The sequence below is a fragment of the Pyrus communis genome, chromosome 7 (genome assembly GCF_963583255.1).
Source record: "Pyrus communis chromosome 7, drPyrComm1.1, whole genome shotgun sequence".
Classification (NCBI taxonomy): Eukaryota; Viridiplantae; Streptophyta; class Magnoliopsida; order Rosales; family Rosaceae; genus Pyrus; species Pyrus communis.
In genome coordinates this window covers 11,700,112-11,721,093 of record NC_084809.1, presented here as the reverse complement: position 1 = coordinate 11,721,093, position 20,982 = coordinate 11,700,112, and the positions used below count along the sequence as shown (strand labels likewise).

Sequence of the window (20,982 nt, the reverse complement as noted above, 5' to 3'; positions counted from 1 at the left end):
GTGGTCGAGGCCCAAATCGGACAATATCGTGCTACGGTGGAGTCGAGCTTAGGATGTGGTGGAGGCCCGGGCCGGGATGTGACAATTTGGTATCAGAGCCTGACCCTAGCTGTGGTGTGCCAACGAGGACATCGAGCCCCTAAGGGGGGTGGATTGTAACATCCCACATCCCCTAGGGGAGTGGATCCTACAAGCCGTATATGTATATTCTCATCTCTACCTAGCACGAGGTCTTTTAGGAGCTCACTGGCTTCGGGTTCCATCGGAACTCCGAAGTTAAGCGAGTTTGCGCAAGAGCAATCCTAGGATGGGTGACCCACTTGGAAGTTTTCGTATGAGTACCCAGAAACAAAACCGTGAGGGCGTAGTCGGGGCCCAAAGCTGATAATATCGTGCTACGGTGGAGTCGAGCCCGGGATGTGGTGGAGGTCTGGGCTGGGATGTGACACACCCACCTCACCCTCACCTCACTCACGGCCTCACATCCCCCATTTCACACTTTTAGACTTTCATTCATTCTTTTTTCACTCAGCCGACCACCTCACTCACGGCCTCTCATCCAAAAATATCAACGATTCCTCAGGAAGCCCACAACCTCAGCTCTCTGCGACTACCCTCGTCATCCCTCTTCCGTGACAGCTCACGACTCTTCGTCCTTCGTCCTCCTTCCTTGGTATCTTCTCTATCTTTTCTCATATTTGAGATTAGGAATATGGTTGAGTTCTACTGGTTTTCCATTTTCTCTTGGGCTGAATTACAATTTACTCTTGTTTTGTTGTCATACTACTGTATTCTTGTGAGGTTAGCTCATGTTGAGTGATGTGCTGCCTAAATTGTAATAGTATCACTTAAAACTACCATATGTTGTTAATCAATAAGAGCATTTATTATTTCTGCCAAGAATTAAAATGTAGAACTGGACATTGGGTGGATTGGACGGGGTTTACCCTCAACCCATAGGCCAAGCCGATATGCTCAGAATACCAACAAAGATGCATAGAAAACTAGGAATCTTAGAGGAAATTTAATGGAGTGGCTATGGAGGATGCAACGGAGAAAACTGAAGTTGGGGATTATGGAGAAGGAAAGTGGCTTATGATATTTTAGAAATCAAAATGCTAAGGTGTGGGAAAGACCACAAAGTTCTAACTTGCATCCATTAAGAGCATGCCATGTGGCATGTGTTAAAAATAAAAGCTTGTATTAATACCATGCGGGTGGGTTGGGTTTTCATGGGTTAGGATTTTATAAACCAACATTGGTAACACAACATTAAGGACAATCAAAACACATGGGTTGTTAAGGACAATCCCCACACCTTATGTGTGAATGTATATTTCTATAATTTAGTATATGTGTGAATGGATTTGTTGTTTGTATTGAAAATTGGATTGAAACTCAGAAGGGGAGGGAAGGGAAAAGGTGGGCTGGTGTTTTACACGGATGAGAGAATACAAGGTGTTGATGTATGTGTGCTTACTTTCTTATTTTCTAATGAGTTCTTAACTTTTATATGTTCTAGAAAAAAGGAATGGCGGCACATCTAGCATTGGGGCTTCAGAAACTATTAAGTCCTAACTTATCACCTTTTACAACTGCTGGTATGTATGTAACTTTAGTTTTTTAGCACTTACCTTACTAATTTGAATTGTAAGCTTGTTGTTTGATGTATGTTGTTTGCTTGCTTTCCGAAATAAGAAGTTGTTTGATTTTGCTTGCTCTCTGAAATAAGTTATTTGATTTGATTGTATGTTGTTTGATTGTATACAAGAGTTGCTGTTTGAAAAAGAATCTGCCACTACTAAGGACATTTGGATTTTTTTTTGCTTGTTGCTGCCAATATCAATAGACCAATGCATATTTCCTTTAATGCTATTTAAATATTTCTTTTTGCTTGCTGCTGTTGATGCTACTGCGAATATCAAGAGACTAATGCTACTTGAGTTCTTGATTTTTTTTTGTTTGTTGGCTGACAAATGCATACTTCTTTTAATTGCCTCTTTTTGTTGACTTGATGTCACTGACCAAAGACATTTGCATTAAAAAAGAATATATGTTGTATGCAACTTTATATAATCCATTTTAGAATATGTATTTGAATGCCTGATGATTTGATGTTTAAATAATTTAATATTCGAAATCACAAACCGACAAGAATCGAATTCAAGCTGGCATGTGGGACAGTGCATAGCACAGGGCCCATCTAATGGCACGTGGGTTGTGAATCGTGTGATGGGCATAACACAGGGCCCACCTACGTTTGTTTTGTTTGTTTATTTGTCAGATTTTTTTATTTATTTGTGGAGGATATGATTTTATGTGGGCTCAAATTAGTTTTTTTTTTTTTTTTTTGTTAAAAGGTTATTCTATTAAACACCGAAAACAAACAAACAAGCAAAACCAAGGCCCAATTTAGTTTTTGAATCATACTTTTGGGTGTGTTTTGGTTCTATATTTTTATATTTAATTTGGGGATTTGTGGTTGTTTTAGTTTGGGAAAATTAGAATCTTCTGCACTTTTTTAATACTATTTAGATTAAACATTGGTTCTATTTTGAAATTTGATTAGGGCCTAAACAATAGCCATGTCAGCATTTTTATATTTATTTAGATTACATGTAATTATTGTGTTTTTTTTTTAAATTTAAAATGCTAATTATTAAATTCCATATATATCCTTTTAGGTTAATATATTTTTGTACGTGGCCTTTTTCTTAGGAAGCCAGTTTCTTCTCCCATGTTATAATTATGTGATCCTCATTTTTTAATTTTGAATGGACTTATCCATTTCAATTAGTGGTTGTTTTCACTATTTTATATTGATATTATGCGAGATAATTAGACGTATTTTCTATTTTCGGAAGCTTGAGGCCGGTATGTTCAGATAATATATTTAAACGTACCGAATACGTACCAAGAAGATATATAAAGTAACGTACCAAATACGTTTTTTTAAAATAAATATAAACGTACCAAAATAATATATAAATGTATCAAATACATACAAAAAAGAAATATGAACGCACCAAATACGTACCAAGAAGATATATAAAGTAACGTACCAAATATGTACCAAGGAGAAATATATGTACCAAATATGTTTTTTTTTTAATAAATATAAAAAACAAACATACCAAATATGTACCAAGAAGATATATTAAGTAATGTATCAAATATGTACCAAGAAGAAATCTACGTTTCATGTGTAATTTGAAAGACTTTTTATTAAAATTGAATACTACAATATTTATCTACAAGAGTTTAGGAGTTTTAAGATATTATCTAAGAAAATTAAAAGGTATATTAAATATAACGGCAAGTCGCATTCATGGGTATTTTGAAAGACTTTTTATTTGAATTAAATTCCACAATATTATCTACAAGATTTTAAGAGTTTTGATGTATTATCTAGGAATTAAAAGGTATATTTATATAATGGCAAGTTGGGTAATTTAAATTATAAAAAAGGCTACTTCTAATACATGTGGCACCTAAATTGTAGGAAAATGTTTAATCAAGGGAAGTGTTAATGACATTCTAAAAATCTCATTCTACACTCCTCATAAGTATATTTTTATTTCCTAATATAGAAAGTTTGGAGTATAGAATGAGATTTTTGGAATGCTAATAACAATTTCCTTAATCAAAACTCTAAAAGGCATAAATGTTTAATCTCAAAATTTAAAAAATAGACATCTGTATCAAAACCTCCCTTTTAGTTTTGGTGTTACTTTTTTTTTTTTTTTTTTCTTCTAGGAAAACTATAAAATTTTGGAGTTACTTTCATTCTCATTGTTTTGTACAAAAAAATAAAAAAAAATAAAAAAATGGTTGGTTTATGGTATCGATTTCAAGTTTAGTAGAAAAGTTTGTGTATGGCATCGATTTATGGTTTTTTTTTATATATTCATGAGAATTTAAATAATCGTCTTTAAATTTCGCTCATCACTCTTGAAGTTCAATGACCGACAATGTTGTTCTGGTTGTTTAGTTTAGACCATAAAATAGTTGGCATTGTGGAATCGATTTAAGTCTAGCCGAAAGAATTTGTTCATGCATCGATTGATGTTAATGTTTTTAGTATGTTCATGTGAAATCATGTAAGAACCTCAATTTCAGCTTTCAGACTCAAGAATCTTGGCTCGATCGTTTTGTTTTTTGTTGCTTAGTTTTCATAGATATTCTTATAAGCTCTATTGTATATTATACACGAAGATTTTTTATCATTAATTTTTAGTCAATGAATTTTAATCAAGAATTTAAACGATCCTAAGAATCAATCAATGATAACCGCTCACCACACATCGTTGAAAATCGTTATTCCACATAAAAAGAATTAAAAAATTAAATGATTTATGATCGTAAAATATATAGTGAGCGAGATTGATTAATCTTTACGATCCCCCAATGAAGATCTAGAAGAGATCCTGATCCGAATTTAACAACTAAAAACCCTAAATACACGCAACTTGCAGTTTCAATTGTTCCATCTAAATCATGGCATTTTAAAGGGGACCCGGCTTCTCTGCCCTTTCAGTTTCCATACACTTCCATCTTCTCCTATTTTGTGTAGTTATAGTTAAGTCACGTCAACATTTTATATTAATTTTTTTTATAGAGATAATACGATAAAAAGTAATAACATGTTGACGTGATTTAATCATGATCGTACAAATAAAATGAGATAAAAGCGTATAGGAACCGAAAGGGTAAAGATGCGAGGTACTTTTAAAGGGCCGACAGGAATGGGTGGTCATGAGTCATGACTCGTCAGTTGTGATTTAATAATTATCTTCAACAATTATTTATATTTTTGGACTTCTATGACCATATCAGAAATGGGAATACAGTAAAGGCCTGGATAGGGATTACAAACTTTCCCAAGCACTCAACATCGGGCCCAAACACACTCATAACGTACTTTCCCAAGTACTACATTATTGAGGGGGAACTAGCTGAGACGAAGAGACTCACGTGATCACAGTGAGTAAACATGAGGTGGAAGACGAGGCTCGCAGACTGCAACGAGGGGAAATTTTTTCGGTGTCGAAAGCCCGAAAATCTCCTCCATACTCAAATCCTCTTTCTTCATGTTATCAGGCAATCTCCATGTAAACCCATGCAAAAGATTAGCCAGACTTGACTGAATGACCTTTATGCCCAGACTGTAGCCAGGGCACATCCTCCTGCCTGACCCAAAAGGCAGTAGCTCGAAGTCCTGGCCTTTGACATCAATGTCCTTTCCTAGTAACCTCTCGGGGCAGAACTCCTCAGGGTTGTCCCACAATTCAGGGTCTCTTCCTATTGTCCACACACTGACTAGGGCTCTGGTGCCCTTGGGAATGTCATAGCCAGCGATTTGGCAGTCTTCCGTGGTTTGCCTTGGCACCAACATGGGTGCCACTGGGTGTAGCCTCATGGTTTCTTTGGCAATGGCATCAATATATGGGAGATTAACAATGTCCTTCTCCTCAACCCATCTCTCTCTTCCAATCACCCTGTCTAGCTCCTCCACTGCCTTCTTGAATACCTCCGGCTTCCTTAGGAGCTCAGCAATTGCCCATTCCACCGTCACCGCTGAGCTCTCTGTTCCCCCGGCAATTAAGTCCTAATAGCAATAGAATCGATCAACACAAATACTGAGCAAGAGTACACCAAAATAAATCTCAATATTTTCAGTCACAAATAAGATATCAATGTTCATCTAGGCTCGTCTTGAATCTCTTTCTTACGTGTGAGCGGAAAACTATGACCTATTACTGTATTGTGAGACCTAAATGCAGCCTAACATTCCTCGTATATCAACTGTACATGACACTAGTATTTCACACCTCATATGTCACACATCTACTAAACTTTAAGAAATATCTCAGTAATTATAGTCAATTAATGTTCTAAGAGACGTTAGACAGTAGCCACCTGTGGATTGGGACCTAGTGTTTAGGCCCACAGATGGTCCCTAGGTGGGACTTAGACGGAAGCTTAAGCAGACTAAATAGATTTAAATAAACATATTATTATCATATAAATAATAGATGCACATACACACTGTGTGTGAACAATTTCACTTCATTTTGGTTTTTTATTAAGGATTGTGATAGTTTTTTAAATTTAAAAAAAAAAAAAGTCAGATGAAAAATGGAACAATGATGGGGTAGTTTCTTCTAACGTGAGCAAATTTTTAATTTTTAGTTATTTAATTCTTTATTTTTAAATAGGACATGTTATGCTCATATGGCTGTGAGGTTAGTGTAAAAATTAGCAAAACTTATGTTACATGTAAGTACTAAATTGTCCATGTTATTTTTTATTTTTGCTCAATTTGGATGAGACGGTTAGAATGATAATTTTTTAGATGACACTTTGACATTTTTTAAACTTCTGCTCTTTAATCGATATGTCAAATTTTAAATATAAAATAATAATTCATATGTATTTTCTTTGCATTGAGAATGAAAAGAAACAAAAGAATAGAAACAAAAGAATAATGCTTTAAACCAATAAAAAATTAATAAAAAAACATTTAATAATTAATTAAAAAAATATGAAGGTGCAGTCAAATTTGGCAATAAGGGAGAGAGATGTTAATCCATGTCATGCCACATGAGATTTGGCTTTTTAAACATTAATGCTGTTTTTTGTTACCGTTATTACTGATTTGAACAATTTAACATTTCCTTTAGAGATGTTTTAAGCTGCAGGTATGGGGTCCTCAAATTTCATGTCTCTTTTGTATCTTTTGTCTAATTGTATGACACATGTCTCTCAACCTAACATAGTTTAACACTGTTAACTTTTATTATTTTGTATTAAAAATATATAATAAAAAAAATCAAAAAACGCGAAGGCCGTGGACGGCCAAGAGCTCTACAGCCACCAAATCGTCATCACCCACGACCAACCCACCTCACCGAATCGCCATCAATCCCCACTGATCAGCCCCGACAGCCACCGAATCGTCATCACTCACGGCCAACCCAGTGCGATTGCAGGCTACGAATTAATTAGATTTCAATTATCGATTCCGACTCAATTTCATTTCTAAAACGTTTGAAATCTGCATCGCAGCTCTCGATTTTTCTCATCTTGACTTTGTCCAGGTACGGGCGTGGACTTAATTTTGTGAATTGAGGTTGTGTTTATAGCATTGGCTGGAAGATTGGATTATAATATTAATGAGATAAAGAAGGAGGAAAGCAGAGAAAAATGTAGAGAAAGAAGAGGATTTTTTTCCGGCGACTACCAGACGGGGTCTTGTCGGCCGTGTTGATCTGGGTTGATATGGGTAATGCCCAAAGATTTTTGGAACTCTATTTTAATAATGCAAAATAGTAGAAATTAACGGTGTTAATTCTAAGTTAAATTGGAGGACACGTGTCAAGCAATTAGAAATGAGAGACATAGAAGAGACGAAGTTAGAAGACGAAGTTTGAAGACAGCAGACGTGCTGCAGCCCCCTAGGCCTTTTGCCTCGGACTCAAGTAAATATTTATAGATCGACTGCAAATCATACCTGAGTAAATGCCTTGACCCCATGCCTCTCAAGTTTAACTTCAAGGTCAGGATCATCAGCAAGCTGCAGTAGCACATCAACCATGTCTTTTGCAACAAAGTCTTTCCCGCTAGCCTCCCTCCTTGCAATATGTTCATCCAACACATGCTCCAAAAACCTATCCAGCTTCTTGCTTAAAGTCTTCATCCTCTTTATGTACCCTTGCAAGTCCAGAAAGTCAAGCCAAGGTATCGAATCGCCGATGTTCAGCACCCCACTGAGCAAGAACAACTCATCCAACATCTTCTTGAACTCATCGGGGCTCACGATGGAGTCTTCAGTCTCGTCGGTGTACTTTTTTCCGAGCACCATCCGGCTTATGACGTTGAGGCTCACGGTTGAGAGGTGGTCTTTGAGCAAAATGTTGGAGTTGGAGGAGTCATATAAGCCTTTAAGCAAGGCGCTCATTTCCTCCCTTCTAATGTATTCATACGACTCTAGGCGTTTGTTGCTGAAAAGCTCCATGATGCACATTTTACGGGCTTGCCGCCAATATGGCCCGTACTGGGACCAAGTGATGTCTGAGTAGTTGTAGGTGGTGTGCTTGCCGGCTGCAAATTTGGGGCGGCCGGCGAAAGTGACGTCGTGGGTTTTCAGGAAGGCCTTGGCCATTTCTACTGAAGATCCGACGACGACGGGGTATGACCCAAACTTGAGCTGCATGATGGGGCCATATTTTTGGGAGAGCTCGTGGACGGAACGGTGGGGAAGGTGGCCTATGAGGTTGAGGTTTCCAATGATGGGCCAGGGTTTTGGTCCGGGTGGCAGGTTGAACTTGCGGCGGCGGAGGCGGCGGGAGAGGAGGATGAGGGCTAGAGCTCCTAGCCATGCGGCAGCGTATGCAACCCAAGTGGCTTCCATTTTCTTGGAAGTAGCGGTGAAGTGGTATGTGTTGTGTGATGAAATTATTGATGCATGTTTGAGGTGGTGGGAGGGGATTTTATAATTGAAGTCAGTACACAAGTCGTGATGAAATTATTATTGTCGTTTTTCACGATGCCAACTTATGCTTCAGAACAACTTCGTTGAATTGCCATTTTGCCCTTCTGGAGTAGAGTCAATGTTGATTATGGTTAGTAAATGGCAAGTGAGTTCAATGGGAGAGATTGTAACACATGTTTGATTTTGGAAATAATTTTTTTTTTTTAACAATTAAAGTGCTTCTAATTACTTCAGAAAAACTTTGTAATTTTTTTTCCCCTCATAGAATGATTTTTCAGCCATAAAAGCGTTTTTTGGAGAAGGAGATGGTATGTACTTGTTTAGAAAGCACTTCTAAGTATTTGTGACCGTTTGATTTAATTTTCTTCTTATTTATGTAAAGCACTTCTATTCAAAATAATTACGAGCGCAAGTGATTCATAGAATACTATTGCATTCATACCCACAGCTAGGATATGATAGTCGCATGGAATCTTTGTAAATACAATTTTTTTTTCCTTGCGTTTTGCTCGATTGCCCACGATTATAATAGTAAAGGAGAACCAAATTACGTAATAAAATAAAATATAGACTGAATTGTCCAAATAAAATATCCAATTGAGTCACCACAACTCAAATAATGTTGTGATTAATAGCTACAAAAATAGGGTTAGTAATAGGCTCCTAAATAATAATAGTGAAATGTCTTAAGAAACTGTGGGAAGGCCAACTTGGTAATTTGGTCAATGATCAATACACTTGTCTTTAGGAAAATAACAAGAAACCTACCAAGCCAATACAACAAGAAAATAAAGTATGTTTCCTCAGTTGGTAGGTGTGAATAGTCCGAAGAACTTGACCGAATTCACTTTATTTATTACTCTGAAGAATTTGACCGAATTCACTTTACTTTCTTATGAGTTTCCTGGAAAATTTTGGATCATATTTTGGGATCGGATGCAAAAGTGAAAAGACAATTCAAAAAGTGGTTTTCTTTTATTTAATTTTTTTAAGCAGACATTTCACTCAATTCAGAGGCGGCTCTTTTAAATATATTCCGAGTCTCTACATTTTATACACCCGCATTTCTTTGCATTTCTTTGAATCTTGATCGTTTTATTAATTTAACGTTTTAAGACAGCACACGTTAAATTTTAAAGTTTAGACACCTATGATTATCTGGTAAGGCTAGTATATTTTGCAATAAGGTTAGTATGGTCTCGTGCTGTGTGTTGAACACATGATGAATATACACGTGTTTGTCTGTTGGATAAGTTCACCAAATATTGACTGCCCAAGAAGCTTAAACGTATGGATGCATACCACATGTACCACGTTAAAAACTCCGGGTTGTAGTATGCGAATAGCGATTAGACCTGAGGTATCATTAGATATCTTGTGCTTATAAATATGAACTTTAATTTCACCTCAAAGTCCTCGCTAACTAGCATGGGAAAATAGTATATTGTTTGGGCTCATATGTATAAGTATGAAGATATATGGATGCACAATAATGAAGCTATCATCTTTTGGCAATTGTTCAATAGCAGGAGATATCCTTCGAAGCCACTTGAAGATTCGTATAAAAAATTTCGATTGAAATACTTGTTGATCAAACTATGTTTGTAAGAACTGTTTTAACATGAGATTCATCATAGTTATCATAGATATCTATATGTGATTTGACATTATCCATATCACATCAATCTTGATTGGGATATTGATGATAGAAGAACTGAATTGCAATAGCTACGATCAAGGTTCGAAAGAGTATCATGTTTGATTCACAATACATCTATCTATTCCAGGTAGCCATGACATATTGCTAGATGTCATTCATGGCTTGTGGAATTAAATTAACTTATCAATTAATTTCATTGCCAGCTTTAGTTATAAAAGAGGTCATACATCTATAATAGTACCAATAATGTTACGCGAATTATAAATTATTCCATGAGAGAGATCTTGCTAGCATAATCGAAACTATCACTCCATCATTTGTCGTTGGTGTATCAATGTGGATACTCCTACATGCTCAATACTTAGGGAGTTTCACATGATCAATCATGAAGAAGAAGAACGCAAGCACAAGAATGATCATACAAAGTGATGCACATGTGGCTAAGGATCTATGTAAGTAATCCCTTCATTATTTTTCTTTGTTGCTTTATTAATTACAATCAGCTAGATATAATTGAAATAACATATTATTTTTTATTTTTTATTTTTTCGAAATGTATCTAATTATTTGAATTAAATTTATCTCAACCATTTCATTAATCTAAGTTTTAAGGCATATGACGTCAATTTTAAATTTTGACACCTATCCACTTGATCAACTTTAAATTAACTATAAAGTGTATATAAACATACATAAAGCAATAAAGAATAAATGTATCAGCCAACAATACCTACAACCTAGTACGAACCAACGAAACACCCCACCCTCTAACAAATCAGCTACCCCGCTCCACTCGATCACCACCACGGTAATCAATGTAATTAGGGACCGAAATCAACGAGTTATTGGTCCATAGCTGCCAAATTCAATCAAATAGGGTCTGAACTCTGAATTCCGAATTGTTACGGACGTACCAATACTTTGACGTTGGTATTAAATGCTGTGAATCTCTAAACTAAAATAGGGTTTTGGGGGTGCGATGGGTGTTTTAAATCGTCTATTTTTATTTTTTATTATTTTCTTCTTTTAGAATTATGAGTGATAAGTTGGAGTTAATCAAGTGCATAGGTTTTTTTCTCTCCCGTTTGGTGAGTCCTCCTCTTTGTGTGAGAGGTTTCCTCAACTTTGTTTGAGTGCTTCCAACTGCGGCACCTCGTTTAGCCACCGATCTTAGTTTTGGCTAAGGTCGGTGGCAGCCCATTTCCCTTCACACATGCTTTTCCCTCTTCTGTATGTTCTCTGTTTCCCAGTCCATGTGCCCCAATTTTAGCCATGCTTTGCCACAATCGAAAAACCTCTTTTTTCGATTTCCCTCTTATCCTTCCCTCCACTGTCTTTCCCCCTCCATGAGTCCAATTGTTTCTTCTTCTTCCCCTCCCACTTGGCTTTGCCCTCTCTCGATTCCACCTGTGATTCGATCTACCACTACTTTGTTTCACCATCGTTCAGGGCTTTATCGGAAGGTGAGTAGAGCTTAGGCTCGGGTGTTCACACCACCACCTTCCACTTGTGTGTCGATCTCGACATTGTTGCCAGTGGTCCCACTAGTTTCCTTTTCAAGTTTATTCCCTTGGTGGTGGCAGATTGGTTCGTTGTTGGGTTTGATTGAGGACAACGACAGCTTCTCAGTTTGTGTTTGGGGTTTGGTTTGGTTTCTTCTCTGGCAGTTGCAAGGAGGCTGGTTTGTGGTCGTCAGGAAGTGCTTCTGCTGCGGCAAGAGAACTTGGCAGCTAGGGTTTGTTCAATGTTTTCTATTGTCGGCTCAACCCACGAGTAGGGCTTTTGTTGTTGTTGTTTTGGAGGCCAATCATTTGTCTTGTGTTTTATGTGTATTTGGACCTATGTTTATGTAAGCTTCTTGTTGGTAAATGAATTTACCTCTTATCACCAAAAAAATAAAAATAAAAATAAAAAAATCAAGTGCATAGGTGTCAAAACTTAAAATTTGGCATGTCACGCCTTGAAGATGTTAGATTAATAGAATGGCCAAGATTTAATGTGAGTAAATACGAAAGGTGTAAATGTGGAGACTCAAAATCTCACTAGATATTAGCTATAGAGTCTTTTATAAGACTTAATTCTAAGGATATATATTTGCATAAAAGGGCAGAGCCATTCTTAAGTTGCGGGTTCAAATCCAGTGCGAAAACTTGGAATTATAGAAATTTCATATTAATTTTGGTGAAATTCACCTTAGTTAGTGAATATTAGCACACCGTAATTTTATATTAAAAATTGTTCACTCCACTCCAGCAAGTCCTAAAATGAAATAAATAAAGTAAAATCACAGCATATATCCTTATGAAACTTCATGACTCTGCCCTTATTCGTTTATATTTCTAGTCACGTTAATATGAGATTTATTCTCAACAAATTGTAACCAAATGGAGAGTAACTCAACTCTTTACAAGTCTATGCAAAGTCCATTCTCACATCAATACATGATTCATTCTACGATTATGCTTGCAAAAAGACACTCCAACACTCAATTTTGTCAGTGTTTGAAATTATTGCAATCAAATTGCAGATAATATGTCTACCTTTTCCCACTTGAAACATTCTTACCTTTGATCATAGGTGTAAACACGAAAAATTCCTGAAACAAGAAACAAGAATACGTGTACAAAATATATTTTTTGTATTTAATGATTTTGGGGTTACAATCTCTTTGTAATTTGATCCTCTGATTCTATCTTCGTAGGGTGTAGGTTTGTGGATGAGCTGTTGATCCAAAGGGCCGTTGGGGCTTGATCTAAGGATGAACGGATGATGAACACTTTCTTCAAGGGCCGTTGGGGCTTGATCTTGAATAATGGTTGTGTGGATTTCTTCAAGGGCTTTTGGGCTTGATCTTGAATGAACGGATGATGAACGATGAACACTTTCTTCAAGGGCCGTCGGGGCTTGATCTTGAATAATGGTTGTGTGGATTTCTTCAAGGGCTTTTGGGCTTGATCTTGAATGAACGGATGATGAACGATGAACACTTTCTTCAAGGGCCGTCGGGGCTTGATCTTGAATAATGGTTGTGTGGATTTCTTCAAGGGCTTTTGGGCTTGATCTTGAAGGTTGATGGATGAACGGATGAACACTTTCTTCAAGGGCCGTCGGGGATTGATCTTGAATAATGGTTGGATGTGTGAATTTGTTGAGGTTGTTGATCCAAAGGGCCGTTGGGGCTTGATCTTAGGATGAACGGATGATGAATGATGAACACTTTCTTCAAGGGGCCGTTGGGGCTTGATCTTGAGTCGGTGGAAGTTCTTCAAGGGCCGTTGGGGCTTGACCTTGAAGGAGGATTTGACGAAGAACGAAGAGTGTTTTCTTGATCCTTCGGGATTTGCTTGAGAGCTTTAGAGTTTCAAAGCTTCAAGGTTTTGGTGTGATGTAAATTCCCTTCTTTTTTCTTCCCTTCCTTCCTCTTTTTTTTTTTCCTTCTTTTCTTTCTCCAAAATGAATGCCTTGGCTTCCTATTTATAGAATTCCAAAACTTGATTTTTGGATTTAAATAATCAGATGAAATAAATCTTTTCTGCCAGGTATTGACACGTGTCCTATTTGATGACTTTTCCAATTTATTTCGATTTTTCGTTGAGTCACACGCTACATGTAAAATTTATGTAACACGTGAGCGTTGAAATTTTAATTATTGGTCAACATTCATTTCACCGAAATTTTGATGTCTACAAATGTCCCCACTTCAAGGCGCGTCGTAGACATGTGCTTGTCACGTGTAGAAGATGCGTTTTGAAGTCCCTTAATGTAGATGTCAACCCAAGGGCCGTCGAGGCTTGATCTTGAGTTCGACTGGAAGATTTTCTGGTTTCCTCCAATCGTTGATTTTCCACAGGCTACTCTTGAACTGGGCTGGAGGATTCTTTTGGTTTCCTTCAATCGTTGATTTTCCTTTGTGCTACTCTTGAACTAGGCAGCATGATTCTTTTGGTCTCCCCCGAAGGTCTGAGCTTACTCCTTTTATCTGTTTCTTTGTTCAATCTCTCCAATTCGTATTGAAGAGGGTTAGAGGATAGCTCAGCATATGCAGTTGTTGCTTGTCTCCACATGCTTCGATGTATTATTTTCACTTGCCTTACTTGCTCCCCTTTGCAGAAGTGGTCCCTTCTCTGGAAGTGTATCAACCGTTGAAGATGACTACTCGAGAGCAACGCTAGGTAAGCAACCAGGGAATAACTTCCAGGCAGTCGGCTCCAGGTCGGAAGACTGACTCCAAGTGCCGGCTGATTGCTTCTTTCACTTTGCCATGCGAGTAAGAACAAGGACAAAGAAAAAGACAGGGAAAGAGCATGATATGAGATACTTTTGCTTTTGACCTTGATGATATGAGATACCTTTGCTTTTGAAGAAGCAGTGAATGAATCAGCACATGCTTCAATCTATCGTTTCCTCCTGGGTCATCTGTACTCCAGGCATCTGGTATCATCTTTGGGGAAGAAGAAAAAATTGAGTATTTCGAAAGGCTTTGCTGGGAGTGCGCCCTCAGAGGTGAGGAAGAGTTGGGCATTTTCTTCAGGTCTGCCTTGCCATAAAAGATGAAGGTCGACATATATAGGGATTTCCCAATAGCAAGTGGTGGTACTGTTCTTTTACCCTTGTCGACAAACGTCTCTTCGATTTTTGAACAAGCGTCTCTTCGATTTCTGAGCGAGCGCCTCTTCGAAAAAGTAGTCACGGGTGCGGCTCTGTCACCACGCTTGTTGGCAAAGGCGCGTAGTTGGGATGATAACCTTCACGTGTTTTCAACTTTGTCAGAGATCTTTTGACAAAGTTGAACGCGTTATCTGAAAAGCCGCGAAAGCGTCGCCGAACTTCACGCAGGAAAATTCGGTTTTTTGAATCGTTGGTCGTGTCGCCTTGGCTTTTTATAGAGGTATCGATTACCTCCAACATGCACACTTTGAAGATCGCCCGTTTGTGAAAATCGTCTCCGGCCCTTTGAGAATTAACTTCATCCACCCTTCTCTTTCAACACCTTTGAAAAATGACTAACCCATCGAACCTTTGCTTAAATTTGAGTCTCAGCAGTGATCCGGTTGCGCCCCGTCAAGGTAATGTATGGCGCCCTTCTTTTTTATCTTCTAATGGCCCTCTTACAGGTGAAGACTCCATGATGACGGATGCAACAACAGCTACGATAGTAGCTCGGAATCTCCTCACTCCTAAAGATAGTAGGCTGTTTTCAGGACGGTCCGATTTGTTGGCCGTTCAAGAGTCCCTCGCTCTTAGTGTTCAGTGTGCAGGCTCTGTGTCCAACATGGGCCAACGCCTGCTTGCTCGCTCCCGTCAAGTTGAATCGTTGATGGCAGAGGTGGAAAATCTCAAGCAAGAGATCAAACAGCTTAAGCACGAGAATAGAAGTTTGCACGTGCTTGCAAATAACTATTCGACGGGCATGAAGAGGAAGCTTGATGAGCTGCAAGAATCTGAAGGTCGGATTCAAAGTGACCGTCAAAGGCTTGCGGCTTATCTCCAGAGGCACATTTTTCCTGGGTCATCCAGCGTTCCACCAAGTATTGAGGCCTCGAATGATCTATCTTCGATGCCTCCCGCTCTGATGCCTCCCGCTCCTAGAGTTTTGCCAAGTAATGGGGCTTCACGTGAACATCCTTTGTGAAAACTTCATCTTTTTTTTTTTTTTTTTTTTTTGTACGCACTTGTAATTTCTCGGAGATCAATGGACATGCTTTATTTTATTCAGTGCATTGTGCTAAATATATATCTCCAAGATGTGTTATTTCTTTTTTTTTTTTTTTTTTTTTTTTTTCATCAAACTTTTGCAAGTTTCTTCTTTGCAATAATTATGTCGCCCTCCTTTTTTTTTTTTTTTTTTATCAAACTTTTAAATGATGTTGTGCACCATCCCATAACCTTTTTTATTTTTTTTTATTTTTTTTTTTATTCTTTACCTTCATCATTACTTCCCAACATCATCATTACTGCCTTTTTATTTTTTTATTTTTTTTTTACCTTCATCATTGCTTCCTCTTTTCCTTTTTCTTTTGACTTGCTAATAGTAGCATGCATCATTTTTTTTTTCTTTCTGTATAATTGCTCTCAGTGGGCACCATCAATACTTTTCTTCTTTATTATTATTTTGTTTATTTATTTATTTTATTTTATTTATTTATTTATTTATTTATTTATATATATATATATATATGGTGCTATGCAAGGCTAGGTTTGTGGGTGAAAACCCAGGCCGAGTTTGAGAGAAGACGGAGGAGGAAGGGGTGTCCATGTTGCTGAAGCTGATCGGTAGAAGGAGAGGGCTCGCAGAGGAGGACGAAGACGAACAGAGAGCTGGAGTCGAGCTTGGAGGTAGTGCAAAACGTCGAGCTTCACGATCGGCTAGTCGTTTGACAGCGGTCGTTGAAGTTTTTCTCCAATTCAAATGCAGCAGCAGAGGCAAGAAGATGGATGAGGTCTTTGGGTGTGAGTTGACAAACTTTGGTTTTGTTGATCACATTCAAAGGCAGCAGCCATGGCGGAGGTGCAGAAGCAGCTAAATCTTGAGGCAGAGTGTAAGGCATCGAGTTTGAAGACCGGCTAGTCGTTTGACAGCGATCAATGAAGCTCTTCGTTGATTTTGATCATGGTGGCCAGAATGACGAGCTCGAGGTAGTGCAAGGCGTCAAGCCTGAAGTGGAGGAATTGCAACAGCGCTAGGTGATGAGCAGAGGGCAGATCACAGCCACTGAGCACAGCCAACAGACTCCCCCTCGTGAATTCCTACCGAGCCCATGCCAACGTTATGCATGCCATTCCTCCAACAGCTTCAACTCATTCAACAATTCAACCGAGTCACACAAGCTCAGACAACTTCAACCTTTCATCGAACTCGTTGATTCGGGCTATAGTTTCAGTCATCGCACAGATCTGGTCCTCACCCATTTCCTTCATATCAGCATGCTTATACAACTTCTCATTGAACACCACCTGGGGATCCGATAAAAGATGTGGAGTAGAAGCCAGAGTTTTGGCAAGCTCCTCCTTGGAAACTCCGAGGGAGCTGAAAAACTTGATCTTGGGCAAAAGGGTTCTCTCCGGATACGCCAACAGAACTCTCGGGTACGACCTGACGAGCTTCGAGATCTGGATTTCGGAGAAGCCGTGGTCTCTCAGAAGGGTCAAAACAGAGTCTGCCCTTTCTGGGTTTTGCAATTCGAGCATTTTGGACACTGAAATTGCAGCTTATGGGGACAACCCACATGACTTTATGAGGTAATCGACGGTGAAATTGTGTTGGTTTTCTGGGATTTTTTAGGTAATGGGTCTGTAAAGCAACTGGGGGTCTTTGAGCTGCAGAGTAGAACCATGTTAGATGCTGCCGGCGACGAACGATTTCTCACGGCAAACCCCAGAACCCTTGGAGTGGCTCTCAGTATCTTCTCCATTAGGGTTTTATAAGAAACCAGCCCGTGTAAGATTATAGCGCCTTTGTGTTTGAAGGACTTGACGGTGTCAGCCTTAGAAGGGTGAAGAGGGCCGGGCCGGACGAGAACATACGTGGGTTGGCCGGCGGCGAGGCTGGCTTCAGCTTCAAACCTCCCGATGAAACCGGTGGCATCGACAATGAGGACTCTGCCATTTATGGCAACAGAAAGAGAAGGTGGTGATGGTGAACTTATGGTCGCTCTGGTAATCCCTGTACAGAAGATCTCTGGCTTTCTTGCCGATGTCGGTGTAAAGCCCAGGTCCCACCATCTTCTCAGCAAAGATTTGGGATTAGAACGCGAACAATGGAAACCCAGAAGGGACTTGGGTGTCTCTGTAGCTCTCTGAGAAGGGGAGCTTGACCCGGCGTAATCCCGGCCACAGACGGAAGACGTTCTGGACGGTGGAGTGAGATCGGGAGTAGACAGTGAGTGAGGTGACGGATAAGAAGGCGTCACGGAGGCGCTGGGCGAGGAGGAGAAGGTTCTTCTTGGCGTGGGCGGAGATGCAGGCGAAGTGGAAGGAATGGGAGCACTCCGCCGTGAAAATGGCGGTGCCCTGACCACTTTTCACAGTTTGTAAGCAGATTCCGCATCTACTTTTGGAGAGGCGTAGGGTGGACCTGAGGATTGAGAACCTGGAGGGAGATTTGCTTTCCGAATGCCTGCACATAAGCAGCCTCGAGAGCTCCAGTGGTGCTGAATGTCCAGCAAGATCCACAGTGACCTTGATCTTTAACTGGAGTCACTATGCCTTCTTCTTTCCAGTTTTTCGATTCAGGAAGAACGGCATCAGTGAGCTTGTGGTTGCCCTTTGTGGTGGCAGAGCAGTTCTGAGCAGCTTTGTAGGCGGAGATGGTGCTTTCTGCGGCCTCCTTGCGCTCAGCGCCGGTCTTGAACTCGGCAAGATAACGGTGGTAATCGCCCTTCATCTTGAGATAAACGACCTTGGAGTCGCCGGCATAGGCGGAGGGGATGAGCCTGGAGTCAAGGAGCTTGAGAATGCCGTCGCAGATGTTAGAGAGCTCGGTCTCGATCTTGGATCGGGAAGATTTGAGGAAGACAGACGGAGACGAAGGCTTGGAGCCGAGTGAGGATGGGCTTTGAGAGCTGGGCCCGAATTTGTTGCTAGGCTCGCTGGCTTGGGCTTGGATTTGGGCTGCTCCTTTTTGTGGACTTCAACTTTTGTTTCTTTGAGTTGGCATGGGTCTTAAGTGTAGGCAAACCTACTTTAACATGTATAATTTTTTTTTTTTTTTTTTTAATTTTTAATTTTTTTTTTTTTTATTCATTTTGGAATAAAATTGACTTTCTTTAATAAAACATTTATTTATTTATTTTGATGTGACTGTACTTGAAGTTTTGAAGTTTCAAGTTGCCTACGTATTCTTCCAAAGAAGGGATCAAGTCATAACGTAGTTCAAATGAGTGATGGTGTTTGATGATGATTTTGCCGTACACAGTTTATGCTCTTGCGGGCCAGGAGCTTTTGGTGCCGTTTGCAGTTTCAGCTCATGCAGACAAGGAGCTTTTGGTGCCGTTTGCAGTTTCAGCTCATGCAGGCAAGGAGCTTTTGGTGTCGCCTTTTATGCTCGTGCAGACCAGGAGCGTTTGATTGTCGCCTTTTAGGCTCGTGCAAACGAGGAGCTTTTGGAATTTGTCAAACGATCTTAGAGAGGCATTCCTTGCAATCTTTATAGGAAGGAGCCTTGACCGAGTAATTGAAGAAGTCTTCTGGGAAGAAATCGCGCATCGTGATGGTAACGGACGATCTTTGTGTCATAATTTCATCATCCTCAACATTTTCATGTGGCTTTGAAGGTTGACGGTAGCTGCTTTGCCCCCTTTCCGATTGGTGAACTTGTGGATGAGACCTATGTTTCTTGTGCATTTTCTTTGGAGTGACATAAGTCCATCCTTCAACTTCACTTGACTTGACTGACATGGTTTTGGAGCATGCCCCCAGCGGTTGAGGTGAAGATTTTGAGTTCAAAGAGCCAGAAGTGACGGTGGTATAGTCTGACTTCACCACATCATTAAGATCTAGCTCGATGATCCCTTTCTGAGCCAACTTCATGATGAGATCTTTTAGCACAAAGCACTTTTCCGTCGGATGACTAATGAAGCGGTGGAATTTACAGTACCTTGGACTGTCAGTACGGTTCATATCTTCTGGCCGTTTGCACTCAGGTAGGTCAATCACCTTTTTGTCAAGCAAGTCTTTCAACATGGCAACCACGTCAGAGTCAGGGAATGGATAAGTCTTCTCCTCAAGCTCCTTCAAAGTGTGTCTACGTATCTCTTGATCACGAAAAGCTTCGGTTTGAATTGCCTTGCTTCGTGTATGGATTTTGACTGGAGTTGTGTTGACCGTCATTGCTTCCTTGGTGGGTTTCGACGTAGCCTTATCCACCTTTGGCCCCAAAACTTTGTCATTCTTGTAGTCGGCGATCTGTTCTTTCTTCCCATGACGGGTGATGCTTAACTCCATATCATGGGCGCGGGTGGCTAACTCCTCAAATGTTCGTGGTTTGATGCCTTGAAGGATGTAGTGTAGTCCCCACTGCATGCCTTGAACGCACATCTCAATGGCAGAGGTTTCAGAAAGCCGATCTTTGCAATCCAGGCTTAATGAACGCCATCTATTTATGTAGTTAATGACAGGTTCATCTCTCCACTGTTTCGTACTGGTCAGCTCTAGCATGCTTACAGTACGACGAGTGCTGTAGAAACGGTTGAGGAATTCCCTTTCTAGCTGGTCCCAACTGTTGATAGACTCAGGTTCGAGGTCAATGTACCAGTCAAAAGCGTTACTTTTCAGCGAACGCACGAACTGTTTGACGAGGTAGTCTCCCTCTGTCCCAGCATTGTTGCAAGTTTCAACGAAATGGGCGACATGTTGCTTCGGGTTGCCTTTTCCATCGAACTGCATGAATTTTGGGGGCTGATAACCCCTTGGCATCTTCAAAGCATCAATCTTCTTGGAGTAAGGCTTTGAGTACAGTACGGAGTCATGCGAGCTTCCTTCGTACTGTGTCTTGATAGTGTTTGTGATCATCTCCTGTAGCTGCTGGATAGAGAGAGATCCCATGAATGCCGTTACTTGGTCTAGCTTCGGCTTCTCTTCAACTTTCTCCGCTGGTGGCTCCTCTTCTTCGTCGACTTCTTTCTTTAATAGGCCAACATTTGGGTCGACTTTCACGTCGGGCAGCGCATCTAGTTGGTTGACAAGTGCGGCAATCTGCAAGTCCTTCTCTTCCACAGTCCGTGTGAGCTTTGCGATTGCTTCATTCATCCGAGCTAGCTGCTCCTCGATTGAAGTTGCTCCAGTGGTCATGACTTGCATGGTTGTACTGCCGCTCGGATCAGCGTCGGAG

The 20,982-nt window shown here is 39.8% G+C and overlaps 1 protein-coding gene across 1 annotated transcript; it reads right to left on the bottom strand.

Moving 5' to 3' along the window:
- Positions 1-4,788: 4,788 nt before the first annotated feature.
- On the bottom strand, positions 4,789-8,454 carry LOC137739572 (trimethyltridecatetraene synthase-like). The gene is made up of 2 exons (XM_068479193.1): positions 7,514-8,454; positions 4,789-5,608 (listed from the first exon to the last, which is right to left on the bottom strand). Exons 1-2 carry the CDS (start codon positions 8,411-8,413, stop codon positions 4,979-4,981), a joined length of 1,530 nt encoding a protein of 509 aa, XP_068335294.1. The 5' UTR covers positions 8,414-8,454; the 3' UTR covers positions 4,789-4,978.
- Positions 8,455-20,982: the final 12,528 nt, after the last annotated feature.